Raw genomic sequence first — 23,876 nt, 5'->3', positions numbered from 1 at the left:
CTCCTTTTCAGTCCTTCAAGAATCTAAGATTTCATCAGTGTAGATGTTCTCTCCACGGATGGAGACTGAAAGTTTTCTCTGCCTTAAATGATAGTTTTCATGAGGTACCAGTTAAAAGCATACAGCCTGCCATTTAATGAGTTTGCCCAATCTTAGCCAGGCTGGTCTTCAGATGCCAGAAGTACAATCTATCACCTGACCTACCTGAAGCCTTTTCAGTTTCATAAAACCTGCCAGGGATTCTATATTGCCCTACAATAAGACTCTGAAAGAAGACTTTTTCTGCAAGTATTATAATTATTGACATTTTATTCAAATTCTTTCATCACCTTTTATGATACACACATCACTATATTACATGCCAAATCATTTTATACCATTCAATTTATTTTCTAATTAGTAGACATAGCTATGTTTCAAAATGTCTGCCACCTAATAACTGATGGCAGATGGGTGTCATACATGCTACATTCACTTCCTGCTCTAAGGAAGAAAAACGGAGGCAGCAGACAATGGCTCCAGGACAGATAATGCTCTCCTTCTCATTCTCTATGTCATCACTTCCTCCTATCTCAGACAAAGGAGAGCAAAACAATGGAACCTTCCAAGATGACTAGGGAAAGGGACCTTTCACACAGCAGCTTCTTGTAGGCAATTTATGATGCCTTTTTTGAGCTCTAAGGTATACATGATAATACACCCCGGGAGAAAAAGGTGGAATCAGAGGCCTGGGCTCCAGGCCTACCTCTGGCATTTACCCATCAAGGAAGTAACTATAGACAAGTATTTCCAACTCTTTTTGAGTCTCTGTCACCTCATATACAAAACTGGAAGAAAAAAACTTACAGTGCTATCCCTCGGGGTTGTGAGGAAAGCATTTTATAAACAGCCATTTAAAAATTCAGGTATTATTACTATAAATATTGATCTAGTTACATAATTCTAATGTTTTCCATGTATGCTGTCAATTATGTGTGGCCTTCTGAAAAGTAAAAATACTGAAAAAAATAAAATCAGATTTTTGACAATATCTCCTTTCCTTAAACTTAGTTTCTAAAAGACCACACATTTAGAAAATAAAATTTCTTATAAAGGTGACAAAATATTTTTAATGTCAAGACTCGTTTATTTGCAGTTATTTTCTGAACTATGAATTTATCATTTGATATTAAATGTCTAACATATATTAATGGCATTTCCCACACTTTCACTCCAGCCAGGAACAGGTCCATCATTAGAACACTCCCCACTAGCAGTGGCATGCTTCAGAAAATAGAGAGACAAAAGGCCAGCTGACAATACAACAAGCTGCCAGTTACTTCCCTGAAAAAAGGCAAGAAACACCATATGGTCGGTCTGCAATGCACAACCTCAATTATTTTGTTACCCTTTACTGGATACATTTTTCCCTTCGGAAGAGATCTCTGATCATGCATTCAACCTCGAATTACAATGAACATGCAATCTTAAACTGAGGGGAAAAACTCCAGGAAGCAGCTCTGCTCCTCACCATCCCCAAAGTCTACACTATTAAACTACACTTGTACTGAAATGTAATAACGAAATTCATTTATTCAGACATTTCCAAAGAGAAATACTCTATATGCTAAGCCTAATTAGTTGCTTCATTGATCTAAAACACAAAAACAAAACAAAACAAAACAAAAAAACCCTTGTAGACATTACACACCAAATTTGCTGTCAATCTGCCTGTCTCCCCAGGTTCTTAAATTCTAAGGGTTCATTGTGCCTTAGTTTCCTGCTGCTACTTTGAATTGTCATAAGGATACTACTCCTTTGATCTTTGCTATTCAAAAGTTTCCAACTGAACACTTAGGTAAAAACAACATACTACTAGACTTTTTTTTTAAGGCAACCACATTAAAAATTAACAGACACTATATTTACACACTAGATTTTCTTATTCATTTACACACCCAACATTAAGAATTTCAATTCTGAATTCCTCAATAAAGCAGGCATCTACTAAGATAATTAGCTTTATGTGTTATTTCAATGAGTAATTATGAAATACAAGTATAATTTCCAGTATTGATGCTTAAAATTAACCCAGAGATCAATAAACACCTGACTCAAACCATAATGTGTATAAGAAAACAATATGTTGACAAAAATAAATGTTTAACAGTATAATTCTGACATGCCCAGCTATTCAATGATACAAATTACACCTAGAAAACTAAATTATTTAATTAAATTATTCAATTAAATCATTCCAAATTGAGTTTATTTATTACTACTTAAGATTATTTAGCTATTTGGATTTTTTGGATTTGAATATTTTGCATTTCCCCTCTATAAAAGCTATTTGAAAAAAAATCACACAAATAAAAAACAACTTATTAGAATTTGAAAAGCTGAATTAGAAATCACATTTTTATAGATCACAACCAAACATCCTACTCTTTTTAACAAGGCATAATAAAAAATGTAAAACTTATAACCAGTAATTGTCATTGAATGTTTTAAACAAGAAATCTGAAAAAAGCTTTCCATTATTTTCCTTTCAAAGGTTGTGCTTATGCACACACACTTGTATAGAGGATTTCATAAAGCTTCTCTTTTTTATTCCAAACACCCAAATGAGGATAACGTTTCATTAGTTTTCAAGCAGTGAACAAACTAACAGACACTCAGACCATAGGACTCCAAGACTTTGATGTAGTCAAGTAGTAATCTGTGTATCCTTCCTACTTTCCAAAGTCTCAACTCAATTGTTTTGGGGGTACACAAAGTTCATCTGTCCTTCCAAGTCTCTTACTCTTATATTCATTTTCAGGGAAAAGACCTGAATCTAAAAAGTTCTCCTGGATCAGGATAACATGCTTTTCTTTTTTCTTCTTCAAGTTTAATAACACAAAAACTGCTGATACAAACCCAATATATTTGTCAGATACATCCCTTTACAGCACTCAGTGAAAACACTACAAAAATACATTCTATTAATGCTTTTGTCTAGAGTATTAAACATCTGAGTATTACTATGATTACTCTATATCATTAGTTTAAAAGATACCTAAAATGCAAATTTTAGGGCTTTCAATGTGTCTTAATTTTGTTTCCCTAATAAGTACTACACTGCATATCAATTATTCATAATTCTACATATATTCTATACAACACCAAGAGCATGAAGAACTTATCAAAACATATTCAGTGAATCTCCTCAAAAATTCCTACATAATTGCCTGAGAGAATAGGTTTATTCCTTTCTTTAAGTGCAGAAGAGAACAACGAAGCATTTAGTCTCTAGGATGGATACTCAGTAAGAAGAGATCGAAGTCTTCTACCATCCAGCCCAATCATCTAGAAAGGCCACTGGCTTATAGATTACCTTGAATTAATTCTCAAAATGTTAATCTTTACACTTAAAAAAGAAGGGGGGAGGCAGACTGGGGGAGAGAAGGATCTTTTTTCCATATAAGCATAACCATGAATTAGTCCTCATAAAGCATGAAAATACTTTACATAATCCTACAAAAAAATAACTTCTCTGTTCCTAACCCATTTAAACTAAGAATGTTTAAAGTAACATGAAATCAAGCAAAATCAAACACAGGAAATAAAAAACATTCACTCCCTGTTACCTGTCTCCGCTCCCTCCGAGATAAGGTGCTACCATGGAGAATTCGCCAAAGTGTTCGGGCAGCAATCTTTGTATCGATCCACAACAATCGGAAACCATGATAATAGTGCTTCAACTCATCCACAACCTTTTGAACAAGTGATTTCTTCACAGCCGCCTCTACAGTGGGGCTGTACACAGGTCCACCTTCTTCAAGCTTCTTATTTTTATCCTTAATAGACTTCAGGGACTTTTCCACTACTGAGTCATCTCGAAGGGGACAAGAAGAATGCAAGCATCGCACAGAAACGCGTGGAGGTTCCAGAGAGCACAAACGGGAAAGAAGCGTCCATGATTTAGGAGATGTTATTACCATATATGTTTGTTCGGGTCTTTTAGTCCAACAATTTAAGTGATCGCTTTTGAAGGAAATGTAAACAGGGTGGACATGAGTGCAACAACCAAACTTAATATTCCTTTAACAAAAAGAGAGAGAGAGAACAGTGAGCAATCAAGGAATTTAACTTAAGATCTAAAAACTACATACAGCTATAGCAAGACAAAGTGAACTAATATGCCATACTTTGTCAAAAAATACCTGTATAAAGTGGCTCTGGACAAATAACATTAAAATCAGTTAAGACAATATACTAACTAAATGCTTCATGTTAAAATGTCTTCAGAGTAATTCACTGTAGACTATTTACTGAAAAAAATTGCTTCTTGAGTCAAGAAACTAACCACTTTTCTTTTACCATAAATCTATATAAATAATATTAAAGGGAAATTTTGAAGTCTCTAGCCTCCAAGGTGACCTATTTATAAATGTCTGAATTGCTGGTTCCTACAGAGTTTGAATAAAAAGAAAACACAGAAGTGGTCTGATTGGCTAGCTCAATTGGGTAAGACATGATACCAATGAAGACAGGATTGTGGGATTGATCTACATCGAAGTAAGAGGTTTTCCTCTTCTTCCTAAATCCCAAGGTACCCCAAAAAAGTATAAATCAAGCTTATCTTTATGGTCAATAGGCAGGCTCTGAATGTGTGATTCTCAGGAATCATACAGCCTCCAAAATATCCCCATAACACAATTCTTCAAAAAAGGGGAAGAATTTTTCCTTCTATAATTTGGCATAAAAGGTAAAATTCCTAGTTGATTTTTTTGAACTGCTTGTAAATTTTTAACACAAGGGAGTTATATTCAAAGTATAATCAGTTAAGTATAAATAATTCAGTCTCATCTTCCTCAGCTTCTCTGTAGTTAATGTCATAGACCAGCCCTTCCCAATCCCTCCCCATTCTGGATATCTCACCAACCCTGGCTCTCTTATACAGCTATTTTCTAAATGGAGCTGTTTCCCACAGTTTTCCCCAATGTCTTTTCCAAGGTCTAGACCTGTATATCCAAATACCTTGCCTACAGGACCTCATCACCACCCTCTGAGATTCTCCAAATTAGATCAATTAGTACTTTGATACTTGACCTCAATGCAAATTTGGTCAAAGGTAAGGGTCAAAGATAAATAAAATTTGGAAAATTATATTCAGAAGCAAAGAATAAGAGACACCAAAAAATTGTTTAAACACACACACAGTAGCTTCACACCTATTAATCATTAATACTTTAATGCCTTAAAAGTCTCTTCCACATATGTATAGATAGATATAGGGCACAGGGTGAGTTGAAGATGAAGGGGTGATATCTTGAAAATAAAATTAAAGGGTGAGAGAGGATTATACTGGGAGAAGGAGAAAGGAAGAAGTAGAATGTGGTAAATTATCTCACATGAAACAGACAAGAAAAGGCTTTTACAGTGGAGGGGAAAGGGGGAAGGGTGCGAGGGAATAAATGAATCTTATCCTCAAAGGATTTGATGTAAGGAGGGAATAACATACACAATGGGGTATGGAAATCTATCTTACCCTACAGGAAAACAAGGGGGAAAGGGGACAAGAGAGGAGAGGGTTGAGAGAGGGGAGGGCAGATTGGGGGAGAGGATAATCAAAAGCAAACACTTCTGAGAAGGGACAGGGTCAAAAGAGAACAGAATAAATGGGGAGTAGGACAGGATGAAGGGAAACATACTTAGTTTTCCACAACATGACTACTATGGAAGTGTTTCGCAAGCCTACACATCTACAACCTGTATCGAGATGCTTGCCTTTTTTCAATGAGGGTGGGTGGGGAGGGAGGGAGGGAGAAAATTTGTAAGCCAAAGTTTCAAAAACACATGTTAAAAATAAAAAATAAAAATAAAAAAAAATTTTTTTAAAAGTCTCTTCCTCAACAAGGTGTTTATGTTCATTATTGTTGCGGAAAAGATCTAGTGTAAAATCCAAATTGAAGAGTAATTTCCTCTAAAGAGGTGCTCCAGATCAGCTTGTTCCTATTAGATCATGCTAACTGCACCAAGTCCTTCTCATCTATCAGAACAAGATAAAGATATGGAAAAAACTTGCAATGTAATATGTTAGTATTTCAAGATGTCTCTAAACCCTCATTATTTCCCCCTAAACCTTATGCCTGCAATACTAGTAGATATCACCAGGTGACAGCAGTGCCAAGCACCACTTCTGCAGCTCAGCAAACACTGGGGACTTTCATAAGCAAGATTAAAATATACATACAGAAGACGGATATTTTTCAACAAAAACCTAACTGTGAAAACAATTTGCATTACATAATAGTTTCCATTAAAAAGAAAAACACAATAAAGATCGAGAATGAAAAGAAAGACTGCTTGGCTTACTTGTTATCAGTTACTACTTAATAATATGTCAAGGACTATTCTAAAGCTAGAGACATAAAGACTCTAAAACTTCACTTAGGAGGGAAAATCTCCAGGGCCATTTGTGTACAGGCAGCAGTAGTTCTAACATGATCTGGCACTGCTTGAAAAGCCTCTAAAGCTAGCTACTTCATGCCTTAGGCTTAGACCTTTGCATCACACTTTTAGCCGTAGCCTTACTCTCCCTTTTTTCCTCAGTAAGAGACCCTATTCCACCTCTCAAAATGTAGCCAGATAAGGGCACACTGGGTAGAGCTCCAGCCTTGAAGTCAGGAGGAAATGAGTTCAATTCTGGCCTCAGACACTTGACACTTACTAGCTGTGTGACCCTGGGCAAGTCACTTAACCCTCACCAAAAAAAAGTAGGCAGATTTAGATAAGATCTCAAATGAACTAAAAAGCTCCATTCTTTCCTCTCATAATCATAATAGAAAAAGGGAAGGGCATATTGGTTTTCCTTTTTCCCATTTAATCTAAGACCTCTGATCCTAAATTCTTTTTTTTAAATGATAATAAATAGCATTTTATAGTACTTTAATTTTGCAAAACACTATACATAGATTATCTTGTTTTAGCCTCACCAAAATCCTGGGAAGAATTTTCTACAACTATCTACATTTTACAGATGGGGAAACTGAGGCAAACAGCAGTTATTTCTCCAGTGTCACATAGTCACATGACTGTCTGAAGCTAGATTTAAATTCAGGTTTTCCTGACTCCAGTTACAGTGAGCCACCCAGCTATAGGAAGACTAGAATGGAAAGAAGAGGTATTTCATGGATGTCATTCTTAGTAGCAAAAGAAAGATTAAGAAAACATAAAGAACACAGTACAGAAATATAACAAATCAAATGCGGAACTTTGCTGGGATGGGGAGCAGGAAGAGGGAAGTATAAGAAAGAGGTTAGAATTGGGGATGAAATAGTAAACAATTAAGGGAGCTGATTACAAAGTGCAGGATAGGAAACAAGCAACAAACATTTATTAAGCTGTTATTACGTGTTAGGCACTGTGCTAAGTAATGGAGATACAAATATAAGCAAAAAGAAAGACAGCCCCTGCTCTCAAAAAGCTCATATTCTAATGGGGGAAGACAATGCATAAAAAGGAGCTAAAAGATCAGGGTGGGTGAAGAAAAGGACAAGCAAGAGATGCAGGTACCATGTGGGAGCATGATATAGAAGTTGGGAAGGTCAACAGCACAGGTAGGAGGGAAATAGAGGTTGGCCTGTCTGAGGCCCTTCCCCAAATGAAGATCCTAGGAGTAACTTTTTTTTTTTTGAGTTTCAAGAACAGTGGTTGTTTGTCCCTCATTTTCTTTTTTTTTCCACCACAAAAAGAGCTGCAATGGATATTTTTGTACATGTGGATCCTTCTCCCATTTGTTTGTCTGATCCTAAATTCTTAACCAGGAAACTACTTCTCTAAGGGTACCACCATCCTGGCATTCACAAAATTTCATAACATCAAAGGCACCTTCCATTCTCCTTCACCTCTCATATCCAATCTATTGCCATGGCCTATCTATTCTAACTAAGATTCTCTTATATCTGGTCCCATTCTCTTTCCTTACATGCCATTCTAGTTAAGGATCTCATCACTTCTAAACAATGCTTAGCACCACTACAAAGAGATTTAAAAAAAAAAAAAAAGGAAAAGGGCCGGTAAGTATAAAAATATTTATACCAGCTCTTTTTGTGGTGGCAAAGAACTGGAAACTGAGAAAATGCCCATCAGTTGGAGAATGGTAGCTAAACAAGTTGTGGTATATAATTGTGATGGAACACATATATTATGCTATAAAAAATGACAAGCAGGATGTTTTCAGAAGAACCTGGGAAGACTTACATGAACTGATGCAGAGTGAAGTGAGCAGAACCAAGAGAACATTGTACATGATAACCGCAATATTGTGCAATGATTAACTGTGAATGACTTAGCTCTTCTCAGCAATACAATGACATAAGACAATTATGAAGGACTCTTGATGAAAATGCTGTCTACCTCCAGAGAGAACTGATAAGAGTCTGAATGCAGGTAAAAACATACTTTTTTTTACTTTATTTTTCTTGGGTTTTTTAGGGGAAAGGGGGATCTGTATTTTCTTTTACAACATGACTAATACGGAAATGTGTTTTGCATGCCTGTACATGGATAATCTATATCAAATTGCTTGCCTTCTTAATGAGAGAGAAGAGGAAGGGAAGAAAGGAAAGAATTTGGAATTCAAAATTTTAAAAAAATGTTAAAAATCTTTACATATAATTGGAAAAAGAAATTTTTTTAAATGCTTAGCACCAGCTCTGATAAGGTGCATGAGACTTTCAAAAATCCCTTGCCCTTACCATGGGAAATAAATATGACTCTCAAACTGAGATCATTAATGCCCCAAATTCAAGTACTGGTTATAATAAAAAATACCTCATCAAGCTCTTTCTACATATTTATACTCTAAATCCACATGCTAGTAAGTGATCATTTTTTAATCTTAGAATTTGAAAGTATATTTTCAACACTCATTTCAGATGATTAAAATTTTTAAATGCCATTTTTTTAACTAACAATACCTTTTGTTTTAGTATCAATCATTTCCAGATATACCCATACCCACCCAGTAAGCCTTCCTTTGTAACATAAAACCAACACACACAGCAATGACATCTAATACCATAAGCTGCATTCCACATCCAGGCCCCTTTTTTTTGAGGGGGTGGGGGGCAATTGGGTTAAGTGACTTGCCCAGGGTCACACAGCAGTAAGTGTCAAATGTCTGGTCTGAGGCCAAATTTGAACTCAGGTCCTCTTGACTTCAGGGCCAGTGCTCTATCTGCTGTGCCACCTAGCTGCCCCCAGGCGCCTGCTTTTCTAAGAAAAAGAAGGAAGTCCATGCTTTATCTTTTTCTGTGAGCCCATGACACATAATTATATAGAATTACTCTTCACATTCTTTTCTTTTATATTGCTGTAGTCATTGTACACTGTAGTCCTAGTTCTGTCTACTTCATTCTGACATTTAGTTCATTCAAGTCGTCTCATATTTCTCTGAATTCCCCATATTCAACATTTCTTACAGCATAAACAGCCCACAATTTGTTCAGTCATTCTCTGATCAATAGACGCCCATTTAGTTTCTTTTTTCTTACTGCAAAAGACCAGCTAAAAATCTTCTGGAATATATGGGGCTTTTTTCCTTTTACTTCTTTGAAGTAATCCACACTAATCCAGAAGTAGGTCTGAACAGCTTTGTAAACTGTAACACTATATAAATTTAAGCTATTATTATGATTTCTTTATTTATTTGGTATCTATATGGAAGTGCACACTCAATCAATATTTGCTGGATCTCTTACCTCTTAACAAAAATAGTGAGTTGGCCATACTTTTTTCTTATATTTTTATAGAAATGTCTACTCAAAACACTGTAAACTGGTTTCTACAAGAATAAAATAGTTTAATTTCACAGAATGTGGCACTTTCATCATCAGATGTTATGGATTTTTTTAAAAGTTGTAATTAATTTGTAAAGCATTTAAAGAACTTTATGCTTTATAATGCTTAAGTAGTAGTAAAATTTGCTCCCTGCCACTGCTCTACAGTACAACAGAAACCTTAAAATGAAATTAGGTTTTAATTAATCTTATCTCTAAACCCCAGCTTCAGAATTCAGCATTTCAGAATGAATTGTTCAGTCAAAAAGTGAGACTGCTATGCAGCACAGATCATGAAATACTGCAGAAGAAGGACTGTAAAAAGGTCCAATTTAATTTATTTTGGAAGAATCACAATTATAAAGCCATTTCCCCCTCAAATTCTAATGGTCATATTTGATGCTACCTACTAGAATAATATGTTGGAAGACATAAGAGGAAATAAATTTCAAATTATCAAAGGCTATTTCAGGTAATTTTTTTTAAACTAAAGGTAGAATCTAAAGAACAATAAATTTAAAGACTGATCTCTACCATGCTTTGATGGCACATCTATCAGGGTCACAGTGAACTCAGAAACCAACTGTATTAAAACTTACAGTCAAGCCTTGTGATACATTTTTTAAACACTTTATTTCTTAAGATACTTAAGGAAGCGAAAAAACTAAATGCCCTTTTCTTTATAACAAATCATTATTATCATTTTTATCAACTAAAGTTTGATTAAAATTTTCATAACAGAGCGAGATATGTGAAAAGCAAAGTCAACAACCTGACACCTTCAACAAAAAATTAGATGTAAAAATTTTTAATTTACTAGTCTTTTATATGAATTCCTTAAAAGAAACTGCAGAATTTTGATACTGAGTCATTTAAATGGATGTAGCAGATAACTGAAGGTAGCGGCTAAATTGCATTAAAAAGCAAAAGGTGACATCAACTCACCAGAAATAAATGACTTTATCTCTTTCTTTTTTTTTAAATGCCATTAGTGCTTTTTATCTCTGGATAAATTTACAAGCAATAAACTTCTTTATTACATTATTCAATGAACAATCTTTTTAGGCAAGATTATAATTTCTAGTGGTCCTCATGTCTATTGTAAACTCCTGAAGATCAGAAACCATTCTTTTTATAGGCAATGTCATATACAGTTCACAAAATGGGTGCTTAAATGCTCTTGAATTAATATTCCTCCATTAGGGAGGCTGAAGAGTCAGTCACTAAACATTTATTAAGTGCCTATTATGTGCCAGACACTTTGCTAAGTAATGAGGAGCTCATAGCAGATCGGGGAAAAGGAATACAGGAGACAGAACAGAGGCCTTTAAGTGCCAGGCTGAAAAACTTGCATTTGATTTTAGCAGCATTCTGATAAAATCAAATTCTGGTAGTACCAAATTCCTGAGCAGGAAAGTGACCAGGTTTAAGTAAAATTAAGTAAGATTATTTTGGTAACTGTGTCAAAGATAGACTGGAAAGAAGAAACTGGAAGCAAGGAGACCAACTGGAAGAATACTGCAACAATGCAGAAAATAAGTGATGAACAAGGATACTGGTCATATGAATGGTGACAAAGGGAGAGATGCAAAATTTTCATGGAGGTACAACTGACAAGTCCTGGTAACTAATGGTATATTGGGGGAAGGGGAGGGAAAGACGAGATTAGGGGGATTAGCAAAATGGAAGAATCAAGGATGTCTCTGAGGGTATAAACCTGGGCCACTGGAAGGCTGATAGTGCTCAACACAGATGGGGCAAAGTCTAGAAAACGGTCAAGTTAAAGGGGAAAGATAATGCACTCCATCTTGGACATGCTAAGTTTAAGATGCAGATGGCATGTCCAGGTGAAGATATATTTCACAGGCAGTTGGCAATGAAGGGCAATTCTGTAATTATGAAAAGTAATGAGTTAGATATGTAGATCTGGGGGTCATTTGCATAAAAGATACATGGCAACTTAATACAATAAATTTAAAGAGAGTATATAAAAAATAGGCCCAGAACAGAGCTATGGGACCTACTACTACTACCAGGAAGGATATGAAGAATAATCTATAAAAAAAGACTGAAGAATGATCAGACCGGTAGCAGAACTAGGAGAGCAATATCATGAAACCTGAGTAGAGAGAAAAGACAGGAGGAAGATGTCATAGTTTTCATTTATTAGTAGTTTTGATTAGTAAGATAGTCCTTGATTGTATAAAGTTTTTTCCTTGTTTTTCAAAACTGGGACTACCACAAGTATATAGTAGCTAATGCTGCAGAAAGGTCAAGGGGGGGGGAGCACAAATCAAATGGCTGAAATTTTTTTAGATAGCCAAATGTCAACCAATACACTCACTTGTGCTTTTGCTGTTTCCCAAAATAGAATGTGAGCTCCCTGAAAGCAAGGATGGACTTGCTTTTTCATTTGTATCCCTACAGCTCTGCACATAGTATGTCCTTAAATGCATTTTCATTCATTCATTTTCTCAAAAAATGATGTTCTCTTTTGGAACTGCCTTTAGAACCAGTTTATTAGTCATGCAACAAAATAAATCTCATCATTATAACAAGATCTCACTTTTTAATTAAAAGATTATCACAGCTGGGATTCTTAAAATCTAGCCACTGCTTAGATTCTTATAATCTAGCCACTGATTATTCATGTTCAGACTCCTTAAGAGTCTGCCCAATATGACAATGTTCTAATAAACCTTGTCTTTGGGCTGAAAAAAGGCGTGGGTCAAATTCTTTCAGGCAGGACCCGCATGTTCTGATTCTGGGGTCCCAGGACCCCTGAACCCCTAAACTGCATCATTTTGGTGGCCCGTACGGGGAAACTGCCTAACCCCAAATTCTTCTCCAACCAAGACTGGAAGCTACGTAAGCCTCCCCCTCCCCTCCTTTCTTGCTCTGCAGTTGGGGTGGCTCTCCAAACACCAAGGCTTGGACATGCTTTTCTGGCAGAGAGTTACAAGGCTGTCTCACACTTGGCCTGACACCCTCAGGCCCTCAGTCCACTGGGTCAGTTCAAGGTCATGGACCTGAGTATACCTTCTGCAGCATAGAGGACAAGAACGGACACCCTATCCGGAAGTATATGCTCAATTCTGTTAATTCCCTCGGCGCTAGGGAATTGGGGAAAACTGCAGTTGCCTTTTGGTTCCCTGAGGCTTACTTACTCCCTTCCCTCTGCACCTCTGAATCCTCCTTCATGGAGGTTACAGGGAAAGTTGGAACAGCTAAAAATATCTTGGCAGATTTTGGAGGTTTTCTGATTGATCATTAAGGAGTTTTGAAACTCCTCCTTACAACCCTGGTCACTCCTTTCTCCCACTCCCTTCCCTTGAGTCAAGAAGGTATGTTAACCCCACTCATAAGAGAAGAGAGGAAGTGAGTTTCACCCTTTACCCCTCACTTTTGATTTCGCCCTCCCCAACCTGGGAAAGGAAGGAGGGGTGAGGGGCAGCAGCTACAGCATGGGCCCCACTGGCAATGGGCTTGGGCTCTAGAGCAACCTTTGCCTGAAGCATCACCCAGGTTCAGCACATCCTGCTGAACGTAATGAAGCTAGCCTCCAAACTTGGGTAAGTACACTCTTTTAAATTTGTAGTTTTAACTGTTAATGATGAGATGTTGATTCTCTGCGTGACGTAATTTAGAAGTGCATTTAACAAAACTGAAGTCACCTGATTGGTAATGGGTTTGTTTCAAATTTCAAATTGGTAAACTTTCTATATCAGTTATGTCAAGCAACTTTTCATAATTTGGTTACCGCTAAAATAATTTAGCTATTGTTGGTTATTGTTTTAATGTGTAAACCAGCCAAAAAGCTTGCTTGGGTTATGGATGGCTTGCTGAGAATTTGCAAGTGTATAGAAATCTCTAATGATTGGCTTTTTACACCAGGACAAATTTAAATCTGAGATGTAAATCCTGGAAAAGTTTTTCCTAAGCTGTGATTAGTGAAACTTGCTATTTGAGGTAAAAGCTCACAGGATTTTATTTTGAGGTGTCTGATGGATCATAATCCATCGATAAGTAATAATCCACCATCTGGAGAGATGCCACAAGCTACTCAGAGAAGGTGATACTGGTGAGCAGTCAACATTGGGAAAAGCTGAGAGGACAATTTTAGCCTCAGTCTAAGATGGGATCCTCCTGGCTCAGTTTCCTATTATGTTCCTTTGAAAAGGAATGTTACCCCCCTGGCTATTCCTCAGTCTGGCTATGAGGTGAATTTGATACTGCATGGTTGGAAAACTGAATTATTTGAATCTAAACAGAGCTAAGGATGTTTTATCCTGTCCTATCTGGGCCCTGCAGTTTCTTTTCTATTAGAATTGTCTTCCAGACTATAGGCCATTCACCCACAGTTGGTAGCAAACAGCAAGTTATCAGCCAAGGTCCCCACATCATTCCCTGGATGCAGCCTGTGCTTGGTACTAGTCCACCTCCTCTTTGGCACCCCCTTGAGGCAGAGACAGCTCTACCCCCCTTGCCAGCAGGAAGCAGTCTCAGAAGCTGAGACCTTCACCCCTTACAAAAAGAATTTGAGTCCTATTTGTTTGAGGGGGGATGATGAGAATGGGACATAGGCCCCAGAAAGGAAAAACTCCGGACTTTCCCACGAGGCCATGGCGTTCACCTGAGGCTATAATCCCATCAACTGGCCTTTCATTGTGGCTACACCCAATCTCCCAATTCTATTACCCTTAACCTAGCCTAGCCCTCCCTATGGCCCCCAACCATTTCCCACACTTAATCCTAGCTAGGCTCCATTGTCCAGGTCCCAGGAGTCCTGTTCACTCCAGCTTACTCACCACTCCCATCCAGATCTCCTTGGACCCCTCCTCCAGTCACCCCAAACTACTTGGCCGTTCCTAGATCCCTCCCACAGTCTTTCTGTATATAAGGTCCATCTTGTCTCCATTAAGATATTGGGATTCTTATAATCTAGCCATTGCTTAGATTCTTAAAATCTAGTCAATAGCTTACTAATGTTCAGACTCCTTAAGAGTCTGCCCAATATGATGGATGTTCTAAAAAACCTTGTCTCTGGCTGGGGGGAAAAAAAAAGGTTATCACTCAGCTTAATCACCAACTTTCTTCACTAGATTAGGCTCCAACCAAAATTCAAATCTGCCTTAAAAGAGCAAATATATTTGTGATCACTGAATGTATTCAAAAAGAATGTGACCAATAAAGCCTATATCAGATTGCTTGGTGAGGGGAGGAGAAAAAATTTGGTACTCAAAATCTTATAAAAGTGAATGCTGAAAACTAACTTTACATGTAATTGGAAAAAAATAAAATGCTATTGAGTGGAAAAATTTTAAAAAGACTGCACAAAAAAAAAAGAATGTGACTTAAGATATTTTCAAAAAAAGACTTTTAAAAATGTTTTGAATGGCAGCCCTACTTATGCTTATGTAAGTACATAACTTCACAAGGTAATAATTTTAAAGGATCAACACTCATTTAGATGTATAAATTCTGTTTATTTTTTTAAAATACATTAGTTTATCAATTTCCAGTCCTAACAGACCCAAGCTCCAGCTCTCAATTTTCAACTGCCTATAAGACATCTCCACTTAGATGTCCTACCATCACCTCCAATTCAACTTGCCTACAATTTAACTTAGCATTTTACAATTTATCCCTCTTGCCTATTTCTCTCACTAATTTACCATCCTAAAAACCTTAGACTCTTCCAGTATCTCCCTTTCTTTTGTCTCCCATAACTCAGTCATCACATCTTTCTGGGAAAAGATGCCATAAGATGCAGAAATTTAAACTTTCATCATTTTAGACATAATCATAAATAATCTTTTCCAGAAATAATCTCTATCGGGGCAGAGCCAAGATGGCAGAGTACAAGCCAGGACCCAGCTGAATTCTCCCACTTTTCTCTTCCAAACAACTTTAAAATAACACCTCAAATGAAATTTTCAAGTAGCAGAACCAACAAAAGGTCAAAGGGCAACATTAGGTCAAAGGGCAACATTCTTCTAGCCTAAGACAATTTAGGAGGTCCACAGTAGAGAGTGAATGCAGGCCTAGAGCATAGCAGGAGCACCAGCGGTGAGCTGTAGTGGTGGCTGCAACAGCAGTTTCTGGAATTCTCAGCCCAGAATACATTAGAGTTTCAGACAACTCATCAGAATATGACATGGGGACCCTTTGCTGGAACTGGGTGCAGCTGGTGCTGACTGGCAATTCTACTGCCCATACACAGTCCTGGGATGCAGTTCCAGGTTGGAGAGGCATGTTTGTAATCTGTCACAAGGGAGCAGAGGCCCTGGTCACAGTTCTAGGGACATGAGGAGAGCTACACCACTTGCAGCTGAAGGAGAACAGGGGCCCTTCCTGGGTTAAAAACCACAGCACAGCCCAGGACGCAGTAACCACACCTCTCCCAGAATCACACCACCTTGGAAGCACCAAAGACTTGCAGACTCCCAGAACTAGCTCTGAAAACAGCAACATAAAAAAGCCTGAAGCACAGTTCTTCCCCACCCCAAGATGAGCAGAGCCCAAATTTAAAATAAAGTTCACAGTGAAGAAATAGGCTAGGAAAACAAGCAAATAAAAAAAAAAAAGAACTTGACCATAAAAAGCTACTACAATGGCAGGAAAGACAGAAGACATAAACCTAGAAAAAGATAATAATATGAAAACAGCTACAAGCAAAGCCTCAAAGAAAAATGCTAACTGGAGCCATGTTCAACAAAAATTCCTGGGAAAATTAAACAGATGAGTGGCAGAGGAAAAATTAGGAAAAGAAATGAAGGTCATGATGAAAAATGCTATCCATATCCAGAAAAAAAACTGAGGGAATCTGAATGCAAATCAAAGCCTACTATTTTCCACTTAATTTTTTCATGGTTTTATTTTTCTTTGTCTCCATCTTCTTTGAAAACATGACCAAGGGGCAGGTAGGTGGCTCAATGGATAGAGCACCAGCCCTGAAGTCAGGAGGACCTGAGTTCAAATCCGGCCTCAGACCAAACACTTGATACTTACTAGCTGTGTGACCCTGGGCAAGTCACTTAACCCCAACTGCCTAAAAACAAACGAAAAAAAAGAAAAAAAAAAGAAAACATGACTAATATGGAAATATGTTTTGCAGGATAGCACATGTATAACCTATATCAAATTGCTTACCACCTCAGAAGGGGAAAGTGAGGGAAAGGGTGAGAAAATCTGTAACTCAAAATTTTTTTAAATGAACGTTAAAAATCATCTTTACTTGTGTGTTGAAAAAAAGAAATGAGAGTAATGCAAGAAAATTTTGAAAAGAGATTAACAGCATCATAAAAGAGGCACAAAAATATACTGAAGAAAGTAATACCTTAAAAAGTAGAAATAGCCTAATGGTAAAAGAAGTACAAAAATTCATTGAAGAACTTTTATTTTTGGTTAGGCAATGGGGTTAAGTGACTTGCCCAGGGTCACACAGGTAGTGAGTATTATGTGTCTGAGGTCAGATTTGAACTCAGGTCCTCCAGAACAGAGGGCCAGTGCTCTATTCAATGAGCCACCTAGCTGCCCCTGAAGAACTTCTTAAAAAGCAGAATTGGCCAAATGAAAAAAAAGGTACAAAAAAATCAGTGCAGAAAATTACGTTTTGCGTGATTTCACATATATAGTTGATATTATATTCTTTGCTTTCTCAGTGGGTGGGTAAAGGGTGGAAGGAAGAGAATCTAGAACTCAAAATTTAAAAAGAAAAGAATGTTAAAAATAATCATTTTTTAAAAGACGTTATCTTTCTTATGGGTGAAGAAATTGTTTTGTCATCAAGCCAATATTATCATCTTCCTAACAGATTACCTATCAGAAATGGCCACAATTCTGGCTTTGTTCATTTGATCACAAACACACTAACCATGATAACTGATTTATACACACAGCCAACAAAACAGGAAGTACACATGAGACAATAAGAAAGCCCAAATAAATATCTGATAGTATTCTCAGTAGTACAAGAAAATATGTAATGACATCTCCAGACATTAAGAAAAAAATAAAGGGCAAACAAGAAAAGAAACAAGATTTGTTACTGGGTTTTTTTTTTTAAGGATTAAATAGTTTCCCCAAATCCCTCTCAACAACACACTATTCTTAAATTATCAGGAACTTGCAAAAAATTATGAAAAAATTTGATGTCATGTTTAACTTGTACTTACGTGTGGTTTATCAAATTCAGAGATGTACAACTAAGACAAGCACGGTCTCCCAGACTACCTAAAACCAAAAACAAAATTAAAATTAAAATTAAAATTAAATCTCAACCACACCAAACTTACATGTATGTAAAAAGTCATTTAAATTTTTTAAAAGAAATATTTAGCGAACTATTGTAAAGAAATCACTGTACAAGTTCAAAAATACTCATTGTTTAGTTTAATTCCAATTGCACGTTTTCTGGTTTATTTCCTTTACACCACTTCTAGCAGACAGATTATAGTTAAAAACATTGTACAGTCTATTTGCATACCTAGTCCACCATGCATCGCTACACTGCCTTTTGGATCATCTGTAACTATGAGCTTTTAAAAACTGTATTCTTCCAAGATTTACAACCATAAAGCCTCACTGAGAAGACATTCATTTAAAAATGTGCTTTTGAACTGGGAGAGCAAGGAACAGTTTACCTATCAGATTTATGGAGAACAGAAGAATTCATGACCAAATAGGAGACAGAGAACATTACGAAAAGCAAAATGGGTAACTTTGATTACATTAAAATGAAAAGGTTTTGCAGAAACAAAGCCGATGCAACTAAGATTAGAAGGAAGGTAGGAAACTGGGAAAGAGTTTTTACAACCAGTCTCTCTGATAAAGGCCTCATTTCTAAAATATATAGAGAACTGAGTCAAATTTATAAGAATACAAGTCATTCCCCAATTGATAAATGATCAAAGGATATGAACCGGCAGTTCTCAGATGAAGAAATTAAAGCCATCTATAGTCATATGAAAAAATGCTCTAAATCACTATTGATTAGAGAAATGCCAATCAAAACAACTCTGAGGCACCACATCATACTCACCAGACTGGCCAACATGACAAAACAAGAAAAATGATAAACATTGGAGAAGATATAGGAAAACTGGAACACCAATGCATTGTTGGTGGAGTTGTGAAATGATCCAACCATTTTGGAGAGCAATTTGGAACTATGCCCAAAGGGCTATGAAAATGTGCATACCCTTTGACCCAGCAATAGCACTTCTAGGGCTGTATCCCAAAGAGATCATACAAATGGGGAAAAGGACCCACATGTACAAAAATATTTATAGCAGCTCTTTTCGTGGTGGCAAAGAAGTAGAAATTGAGAAGATGCCCATCAATTGGGAAATGGCTGAACAAGTTGTGGGATATGAATGTAATGGAATACTATTACGCCATAAGAAATGATGAACAGGCTGACTTCAGAAAAACCTGGAAAGACTTGTATGGACAGATGCTGAGTGAAGTGAGCAGAACCAGGAGAACCTCGTGCACAATAACAGCGACGTTGTGCAATGACTAATATTGATAAATTTAACCCTTCCCAGCAATAAAGGATCTAAGACATGTCCAAAGGCCTCGTGATGGAAAATGCTATCCACATCCAAAGAAAGAACTATGGAGTTTGAATGCAGATCGAATCATACTATTTGCTAATTTTTTTCTTCTGTTCAGTTTTGTTTCCTCTTTCTGGTGGTTCCTCCTACTGGTTCTAATTTTTACTTACAACATCACTAATCTGAAAATGTTTAATAAGAATGTATATATATAGCCTATATCAGATTGTGCGCCGTCTTGGGAATGGTTGGTAGGGAGAAAGGGGGAGAAAAATTTTAAACTCAAAAGCACATGGAAGTGATTGTTGATAAATCAAAATAAATTTATAAAAAATAAATTTTAAAAATTGGAATGAAGGCAAAAAAATAAAGAACAAACTATGGAGTTTGAATGCAGATCAAAGCATACTATTTGCTATTTTTTTTTTCTTCTGTTGAGTTTTGCTTCTCTTTCTGGTGGTTCCTCTTATTGGCTGTAATTCTTACTTACAACATCACTAATGTGAAAATATGTTTAATAGGAATGTATATGTATAGACTATATCAGATTGTGCGCCATCTTGGGGAGGGTGGTGAGGAGGAAGGGGGAGAAAAATTTTAAACTCAAAAGCATATGGAAGTGATTGTTGATAAATCAAAATAAGTTAATAAAAAAATATGCTTTTGTATCAGGGAATCCCTTTAAGATTGTTGAACAAACTATACAATTTTCTGGGCAGCTAGGTGGCACAGTGGATACAGCACTGGCCCTGGAGTCAGGAGTACCTGAGTTCCAATGCAGCCTCAGATCAAACACTTGACACTTACTAGCTGTGTGACCCTGAGCAAGTCACTTAACCTCAATTGCCTAAAAAAAAATAAAAAATAAAAAAACCTATACAATTTCCCAAATGCAAGCTAGCCTGTTCTCTTCTTCCCATTTAAATTGAGGTGCACTTCACTGTCCATCAGTAGTCCCTGTCCAATATATGTATGATGATGTATTATTTCAATGGACTTGCCATTCTCCAAGCTAGACTGTGGACAATAACAATCACTACTCTGTTCTTCACCTAACTGACTTTTTCCTTTGTGGATTATTAAGCCATCCTCTTTTTAAGTAAGCCTGGATCTCATTCATATTCAGCAGCTTGATGGAATCAGAAGAATGTTATTAGCAAATGAGAGCATCTAGAGGACCTCACCATCTTTAGGGAATCCTTCTTCTACTTGGACTTTGAACAGAACATTCTCCATGACAGTACTGAGCACCTTTGGCAAGCACACACTTTCCCTCATTTGCCTCAAATGACAATAATTTCTGTTTGAAAATATCTCTATTTGCAGTGACCAAGTAACTTTGTATGATCTTAACATATGCGAATTTAAGACTTCTTATTGGAAGAGAATCTTTAGATCTGCATTTTCTTCTAATGCTTGTCATAACAAACAGACAATAAGAACAAATGGCTCTTATATTTCCCTTCACTCTTCAATTAATTCTGAAGAAAAAAGTGTGATCCATTGTAGAAAACTGCTTACAAAAACCTGCCTGTTACCACCTCATATTTTCATCAAGGATACCACTAATAATTCTCAAAGATTTTAAAAAGATAAGAAAGTAGACCTATAAATTAGTGATTATTGATGTTCTCTTAATTACCTGGTTTTGTGAACAACTATGAAATTGTCTGATTTTCTCCATTATTCTGATTTTTCTCCTCTCCTCTAAAATTAAATGTAAAAAATGCCTGATTTGGAGTCAAAAAAAGTGAGTTCAGTTTTTTTTCCCTTATAACCCATGAGACCATGGGCAAATCACCTTAATCTCTAAAACTCAGTCTCCTCTCTTATAAAATGAGGAGGCAGGCAGATCTCTAAGATCCCTTTCATATTCAGGAGACAACCAGATCTTGGTAAAAGCCAAAAGTTGGAAAGAATAGGAAAGAAAGAGATTTAAGACAAAAGCATTTTTTTTAACCTATAGAGCATGCATTCCAGAGATCACAGCAGAAGGCATAGGTAGCTTTAGAGTGGGTATGGATGGGTTGGGTCAAGGACTATGGGAATAAGGTGACAAGCAATGTGTGTGTGGGGGGGGGTGTCAGAGTTTGTTAACCACTGAGAAATTACTTCAGGTAGATTATTAACATCCTCAGGGAGTTTGGCCTCACAATAAAGTAATCTAAATTAGGTTAACTGAGGCCCAGAATGACATTCCTTCACTTCCCTTAAGACAGGAGACTTAAAGATACAGCCTGTGAAAAGGAAAACCAATGGATTTGGAGTCAAGAAAGACCTGAACTTAAATGGCCTTGAACTAGTTACGTGACCACCAGCTTTCTGGGGTTTTTTCCTCATTTGCAAAATGGCAATAATACTTATAATACCTACCTCAAAGGGCTATTATGAGGATCAAAAAAACATAATAAAGCACTAAAATAACTACAAAATTTACTTGTTTTTATTAATCCAATAAATATTAGGGAGGCAGCATGGGTCAATGGTATAGAATACTGGCCTTCGAGTCGCAACAGCCTGCCTTTGACACACCTAACAGTTGTGTGACTCTATACAAATATATCACTTTATTTCTGGGACAGTAAAGCAATTCAGAGCATTACAGAAACTTGGTGACCTTAACCAGTGGATCTTCTACACTGATAAAATCACCCCATCTTTCACAAATGGATTAAGCAAATCAAAGCATTTCCAGTGGCTAAACTCAAGGATATAAGATAAAACATTCAGTTAAGTCAGAATTCTTGTTTGGGAGTCTAAAGCAAACAGCAAAAGACACAGATGACAGGTAAACTACAGGGGACAGAGAATGGAGCTCTAATTTCATTGGTATAGAGAACGTCTGGACTTTGTTCATGTTATAGTTGTAAAGGAACTTTGCAAAAAAGCTACCTGGGATGCCAGTAACTGGCCCCAACAATGGCAGTGAGTATGGGGGAAGGACACAAGCTGGTGGGCTCAAGGCAACAGCAGTAAAGAATAGACATCCCTGGAGTCCTGAAAGGAAGATGCAGCATCCTGGCTCCAGAAGAAGGCACCAGATCTCACATGCTGCATTTGTACACTGGCACTCATGTTGTCTCCATTAGAATTCGAGTTCCTTGGGGGCACTTTTTCCCCTTTCTTTGTATCCCTAGGGCCTACCCACAGGGCCTGGCAAGTAGTAACAAATACATGCTGCCTAACTGATTTATTAAACGCTGAAACACACTTCACAGTTCCACCGGCAGTGAAATTCTTCACAGAGCCTCTCCAACAACAAATTTTACCATCTTAGTTAATTTGATGAGTATAAGATCTTTCCCATTCTTCCCCCCAAAACTGCTTTTTCCTTCCCCCTTCTATTCTGTATGTAAAAAAGTAAGATCAAAATCACCCACTGCTCTTTAACTCGACACAGACATCAGGTGACAACACATCTGGATTTTCAATTAAACCTGAACAAGGCCTAGTCATCTCCCTAAAGTATGATCTGTTTGGACAAGAGTTTCCATCATACCCCATAAAGCTTATGTAAAACCATCAGGCTAATCAGAATCAGAATTGCATATCAGGAAAAAGGGAAGTATTCTGGTTAAACATCCTGAGAAGGAATCTTGAGGAGAAGAAGGGAGGAAAGAAACTTTGGTCCTGGTCTCTTCATTCCCCCTTGGCAAAGTCAAAAGACTTGAACTTCACAATGGACCAAAGAATTTGGATTGCCCCCATCACCTTCCTAGTCCTAGCAGCATCCCTGTAACAGCAGCTGACAGTGTCTTGCCTTTGCACTGGAAGCCTTAGTGGGAAAAAAAAATGATTTCAAAGCTCTACAAGGAACAAGGAACCCAAAGAAATTACACCATGCCTAAAAGCGGAACTTCTTGAGCACCCCATGAATGGGAAAGAAGGACTTCCAGCAACAAGGTGAGCTCCTGGAGAGCTGGGGTTGTTTTTGCCTTTCTTTGAATCTCATCCCTTGATTTTTTAAAACTGATAGTCACTTCCCTATGAACAGATTTTGCTATGTGGTTTGTCCCCTCAAAACAAAGAAGTGGCCAGCTAAGCACTGAGCTCTTATGTAGCAACTGGGATGTGATGCTACCTCTTTTTCCTTTTTCTTCAGAGCAAGGGCAGGACTCTGGGATAATATCACTCACCTGAGCCAACACTGGCCCCTGTATTTGATTTAAATTCTCTCCAGAGTTGTCTTCCTCTACCCCACCTACCATTGTGCATGGTTTTTTTTGGTTCTGCTTCTTCCTGTGTCTGTCCTTCTACCACCCCTACAATTAGACATCTTTTATCATCCTGGCTGGAGCAGCATGGCAGAAAGGATAGAGAGTTGGCCCCAGAGTCAAGGAGACTTGCATTCAAGCCCTGCTTCTGTCACATACTGGCCAGGTGACTCCAGGCAAGTTGCTTAACCCCTCAGAGTCCCAGGCTAACTAAACTCTCTGAGGCTCTAAGTAGCAGACCTGCATTGGTAGATGGGAGCTCCTCACTGAGAGTTCCCCATACTGATAAAATCAGT

The 23,876-nt window shown here is 37.3% G+C and overlaps 1 protein-coding gene across 2 annotated transcripts in view; it reads right to left on the bottom strand.

The window, feature by feature from the left end:
- The window catches only part of LETM1 (leucine zipper and EF-hand containing transmembrane protein 1), an 87,394-nt gene that overhangs the window by 50,838 nt on the left and 12,680 nt on the right, over nt 1-23,876 (bottom strand). For both annotated transcript variants that reach the window (XM_020992228.2, XM_020992229.2), the window contains exons 2-3: nt 17,984-18,041; nt 3,609-4,062 (exon numbers count right to left, since the gene is read on the bottom strand). In XM_020992228.2, coding sequence (XP_020847887.1) covers nt 3,609-4,062; nt 17,984-18,041 — 512 coding nt within the window. The remainder of the gene's footprint in view (nt 1-3,608; nt 4,063-17,983; nt 18,042-23,876) is intronic.

The sequence above is a fragment of the Phascolarctos cinereus genome, unplaced genomic scaffold, assembly GCF_003287225.1.
Source record: "Phascolarctos cinereus isolate Bilbo 61053 unplaced genomic scaffold, phaCin_HiC Scaffold_9;HRSCAF=440, whole genome shotgun sequence".
Classification (NCBI taxonomy): Eukaryota; Metazoa; Chordata; class Mammalia; order Diprotodontia; family Phascolarctidae; genus Phascolarctos; species Phascolarctos cinereus.
The sequence above is the reverse complement of the archived record's forward strand: the minus strand, read 5'-3'. Positions and strand labels throughout refer to the sequence as shown.